This window comes from Vitis vinifera, chromosome 3, assembly GCF_030704535.1.
Source record: "Vitis vinifera cultivar Pinot Noir 40024 chromosome 3, ASM3070453v1".
Lineage (NCBI taxonomy): Eukaryota > Viridiplantae > Streptophyta > Magnoliopsida > Vitales > Vitaceae > Vitis > Vitis vinifera.
Window position 1 is genome coordinate 11,359,110 of NC_081807.1, and position 5,386 is coordinate 11,364,495.

Below are 5,386 nucleotides of genomic sequence, written 5' to 3' on the forward strand. Positions count from 1 at the left end.
AAACTGAATACCCTCTTGTAGCAGCTTCCTCCTCAAGCTAGAAGGAAAATCCTTTGTTTCTCCTCCCTACCCTGCTGCCAGACTTCCCCTCAAGAAAGAATCCTCCCCCTCTAAATATCTCACAACCTAGCATCCCAAAAGCACCTGCTCTCTGCCAACCTCCTTTTTCCCCTCTCTACCAGATTTGCCCCTCCAAAAGTATCTCCAGCCCGTAGGAAAATCACCCTCCATCTCTACCAGAATCCTCTCTCTCCAACGCTCCTCCTAACGGCCTCAACTTTTTCCAGAATCTTCTTAACACGTGTCAATCTCTTGTTTGCTCTTTCCATTACTGATGCCATAGCAACCAAACGGGAATCAACACGTGGCTACACCAAGTAAACTAGAATCGTTGCTTTAAATAAAAATTGATTTCATTTCTTAATAAAAATATAAAAAATCATATTTAATTGAAACTTTTCTTAATAAAATTAAATTTGTAAACATTTTTTTTACAAATATTAAAAATCATTTTTTCTAAATAAAAATTGTAAAAGAAATTTTCTTATAAATAAATAGCAATTTAGAATACTTTTTATAAATATAATTTTCTCATATTTAATCTATTATAAAAAAAAAAAAAAAAACCTACATATTATTAAAATTAATTAAAAACTTATATATTTTCAAATTATTTAATTTTTATATAAAAAAAGAAAATAAACTTTAAAGGTGGATATAAACAATAAAAAAAGAAAATCAAATTTAATTAAACTTAATAAATTTGTATATATATTTAAATTATTTAATCTTTGTATAAAAAAAGAAAATGAGTGAAACTTTAAAGGAGGATATAAAAAATAAAAAAAAGAAAATCAAATTTAATTAAAATTAATTAAATTTGTATATATATTTAAATTATTTAATTTTTATATAAAAAAAGAAAATGAGTGAAAATCTTTAAATACGATTATATATCAAAAGAATTTATTAATTATATATAGTGAGATTCCATACGAGTGTTGCAAGCACCCATGGTTGAGTACAGAGTCCTGCCCATTCTCTCCTAATTAAACATATCCTTGCAGTTGCGTCCTCCTTTGCCAAAGAATTTTCAAATCGCCACCAAAGACGGCAAAGTAATATTTGGAGAGGTCGCGTTGAAAGTAATATTATTTGTTGATAAAATTATTTGACCGCGTCTATAATAATATGCTTCATAATGATGAATGCAAAAAGAAGGGGGTGGATTACATATAGAACTAGAAGAAAAAAGAAGAATCTCTTCTTTTCTCTTCTTTTTTCTTCTCTTCTTTTTTCATCTAGGTTTTTTCTATATGTAATCCACCCCCTTCTTTTTGCATTTATCATTATGAAGCATATTATTATAGACGCGGTCAAAGCAAGAACAGACGGGATCAAGGCGACCTCTTAAAATATTACTTTGCCGTCTTTGGCGACGATTTGAAAATTCTTTGGCAAAGGAGGACGCAACTGCAAGGATATGTTTAATTAGGAGAGAATGGGCAGGACTCTGTACACAACCATGGGTGCTTGCAACACTCGTATAGAATCTCACAAACTTCTCTCCTTTCATCTCTTCATGATTTCCATTTTCTTCTTCCTAATATTCTTCCCTTCCGCAACTTCGTTGTCCTTCAACTTCTCCAGCTTTGGTTCAAATAACCATAATATATCCTTCGACGAAGCAGGAGACGCTGTATATTCTTCGGACGGATGCATCCAACTGACCAGAAACGAGAACGACAAGCAATCGAATGATAGTTGGGGTCGAGCCATGTATAGCGAGCGATTGTATCTCTGGGATCAGACCTCCAGAAATCTAACTGATTTCACTAGCAATTTCTCCTTTGTCATCAATTCACAAGGCTCCAGTCAGCATGCCGATGGACTTACGTTCTTCCTTAATGGTACCCAATTGCATACAGATACGTTGGGAGGAACTCTTGGTCTCGCCAACGAAAAGAATGAGACAAACAAAAGTGCAGTTACTTTTATTGCAGTGGAGTTTGATACATTTACAAACGCAGCAAAGAAGGATCCGGAAGGTGAGCACATTGGTATTGATATTAACTCCATGATATCTGTTAAAACTGTGAACTGGTCCAGCAATATCACGGGAGGAAAGAAAAATCATGTTTCCATCAGTTATACTTCTAGTTCACATAATCTGAGTGTTGTCCTAATTACTGAGGTTACGGACAGTACCAATACTACGCAAAGCCTCTCTTACGAAATTGATCTGAGGGAATACTTGCCGGAATACGTTACTATGGGCTTCTCAGGCGCAACAGGAACCTATTTCCAGATAAACAAAATTTGCTCATGGAATTTTAGTTCAACTTTGGAATTTCCCAGTTCTGTAGAACCAGGAGAGGGAAAGAAGACAGGACTTATGGTGGGATTGAGTGTTGGTGCATTTGTTGTGGTGGGTGGGTTGGGATTGGTTTGGTATTACATGTGGAAGAAGAGGAATACTGGGGGAGATCAAGAAGATGGTGCTGACTCTGACCTAGCAATGGATGAAGATTTTGAGAAGGGTACTGGACCGAGGAAGTTTTCTTTTAATGAATTGGCTCTTGCGACCAGTAACTTTTCAGACGGAGAGAAGCTTGGAGAGGGAGGGTTTGGTGGGGTCTATAGAGGTTTCTTGGGGGAACTGAACTCTTATGTTGCAGTTAAGAGAGTAACAAGGAACTCCCAACAGGGGATGAAGGAGTACGCATCTGAAGTGAAGATCTTCTGTCGATTGAGGCACCGGAACTTGGTGCGGCTCATGGGCTGGTGCCATCAAAAAGGAGAGCTCCTATTGGTTTACGAGTTGTTGCCAAATGGAAGCTTGAGCACCTGTCTTTTTGAAGAAAAAACCTTGTTAACATGGGCTATGAGGTATAGAATTGCTCTAGGCTTGGCCTCTTCGCTTCTGTACCTACATGAAGAATGGGAGCAGTGTGTGGTACACAGGGACATCAAGTCCAGTAATGTGATGCTGGACTCAGATTTTAATGCTAAGCTTGGATATTTTGGGTTAGCCAGGCTTGTTGATCATGGTAAAGGGTCACAAACCACTGTTTTAGCAGGGACCATGGGCTACATAGCTCCTGAATGTTTCATGACAGGCAAGGCTAGTAAGGAATCTGACGTGTACAGTTTTGGAATTGTTGTATTGGAAATTTGCTGTGGAAGAAGAGCCGTGGAAACAAAGGCCGAAGAAAATCAGATCAGATTGGTGGAGTGGGTTTGGGACCTCTATGGCGTAGGAAAACTTCTTGAAGCTGCTGATCCAAGACTGTCTGCAGATTATGATGATCAACAAATGGAACGATTGATGATTGTTGGTCTTTGGTGTGCTCACCCGGATTGCAATGCTCGTCCTTCAATGAGGCAAGCAATTAGTGTCCTTAATTCTGAAGCTTTATTGCCTCTTCTTCCTATAAAAATGCCTGTGGCAATGTATTACGCTCCTCCGGCGCTGCAGACATCCTATAGCACTAGCCTTTCTGAGAGAAACCACACCCAGTTTTCCAACTCCTCTAATGGCACCGCGGACTCATCAAAGGTCTCAGAATCTTCTTCAACCTTGTCTCAATCCGCATCCCTATTGCACAGACGCTAATTCGGTCGGAAATAGCCCTATGATTCAGGGTTTGTTATTTCATTTGAATTTGTTTCATTTCATTGTTGTTCATGAGATTCATATTATTTGTCCTTGGATCATAGTAAACTCCGATTTCATATATATGGTGTTCTGGTCGATCAATTCTTTCTTCAGTTAATATTAATAATAGTCATTATATAGTTATCAAAGAAAATCATTTAGTAAATTTAGACTAAGTCATAATCTAAAGCTATATTAGTATACAAGAAGTGACACTAATCCTTTTTATGCAAAGAAAAAATAAGAAGGAAAAGAAAAGAAAAACGCCTGTTTCGACTCTATTGGGGATATGAAAGCCTATATCAGTGTTGAGCATGCTTAATTACCTGATCTGAGTTTAAGGAAATTGAGCAGCCTGATTACATAATAGACTTTTCCAAAGACGTTGAGTGGGTTTAATAGGAAATAGGTGGGAACAAAGCATCAATGCATTAGACTTTTTCAAAAACGTTGAATGGATTTAATAGGAAATAGGTAGGAACAAAGCATTAGACTTTTTGATAGAAGTAGAATAGGTTCAGTAGGAAATATGGTCAGGAACAAAGCATCGTCAATGCTTACATATCGTTTGAGGCCAGCGTTTGAAGGAATTGCTCACCATATGACCACAAAACAATAAACAAAAATCCACGCCACTTGCAATACCCATCATTTCCAATGTCAAAATATCACAACGACTAATACAAATTTATAGTACTGTTGATTAAGGCACTTAAAGATCCATTTCCCATGCGTGTTTTTCTATTAAGATTCTTAATTAATCTTATGATCCATTACAAAGATCAATTTCATCCATCTAATATTATTACTTCAATCTTTTCTATTATTCATACCATAATATTTTTTTTACTATTTTGATATAAAATTTAATTATTTTAACATTTTCTTTTTCTTTTTACAATTTGTCATTTCAAGTTTAATATTTAAATCAAAGGAAATCTCGAAGAAGTGATCCTTAACTAAGCAACCCACCATCAGTAATATGGTTTTTCTTTTGTTATTTCTTTTTGTCTTACCAATATGTTTACAATATTTTTTTCAAGTCAGAGAGTGGGAGAATTAAAAAGTTTTTTTACCATCATCAAAGCCATTCAAGTAGGCTATTTTTTGTATTACACTTTTAATTTCAAATTTTCTCTTTCTTTCTATTTTTCGTATTTAAGATTTGCTTTGATGAAAATTTTCTTTAATTTTTGTAGCACCTTTGTCTTATAGTAATTTTTTTGAGTCTTAAGTTATTTTAATTCACATACTTATCACATTATTTCTTTAATTTTATTTTTTAAATATCCTTATCTTATTTATACTTTTGTAGTTTTTTTTTCTTTTTTTTCAGGTTCTTTTCATGTAGAATCACATTCAAAGAAATATATCAAGAATTCTTGCCTAATTTTCTTTTTACTTTTTTTCTTTACTTTTTTGAAAATGTCTTTATATTTTTATTACTTTTTTTTCCTTAGAAAATTTTAGAATGTTTATTTTGATATAATTTTTGAGTTTCTATTTTTTATTTTTAAAGTATGCGTTTGAAGAAAAATATGTTTGATTTCTATGTATTTTATTCTTAAATTAATATTATTTTGAGTTTAATGGTTTTATTCATATTCGTTGTTAGTGCATTAAGTTAGTTTAAGTTGATAATTTTGTTCAATTCGTCTTGATTTAGGAGTTTTTATATTATTATGTCTTACTCTCTATCAAAGATTCAAATTTCTTGGGTCATCAATT

General features: G+C 34.2%; 1 protein-coding gene across 1 annotated transcript; it reads left to right on the forward strand.

Annotated features, from left to right (window-relative positions):
* Nucleotides 1-1,525: 1,525 nt before the first annotated feature.
* On the forward strand, nt 1,526-3,710 carry LOC100245063 (L-type lectin-domain containing receptor kinase IX.1). Its single transcript, XM_002264835.4, has one exon. The coding sequence runs from the start codon at nt 1,526-1,528 to the stop codon at nt 3,614-3,616; it is 2,091 nt and encodes a 696-aa protein (XP_002264871.2). The 3' UTR covers nt 3,617-3,710.
* The last annotated feature ends 1,676 nt before the right edge of the window (nt 3,711-5,386 follow it).

Coding starts and splice junctions, on each gene's coding strand:
- LOC100245063 (XM_002264835.4), top strand. CDS start 1,526: ATGGGTGCTTGCAACACTCGTATAGAATCTCACAAACTTCTCTCCTTT.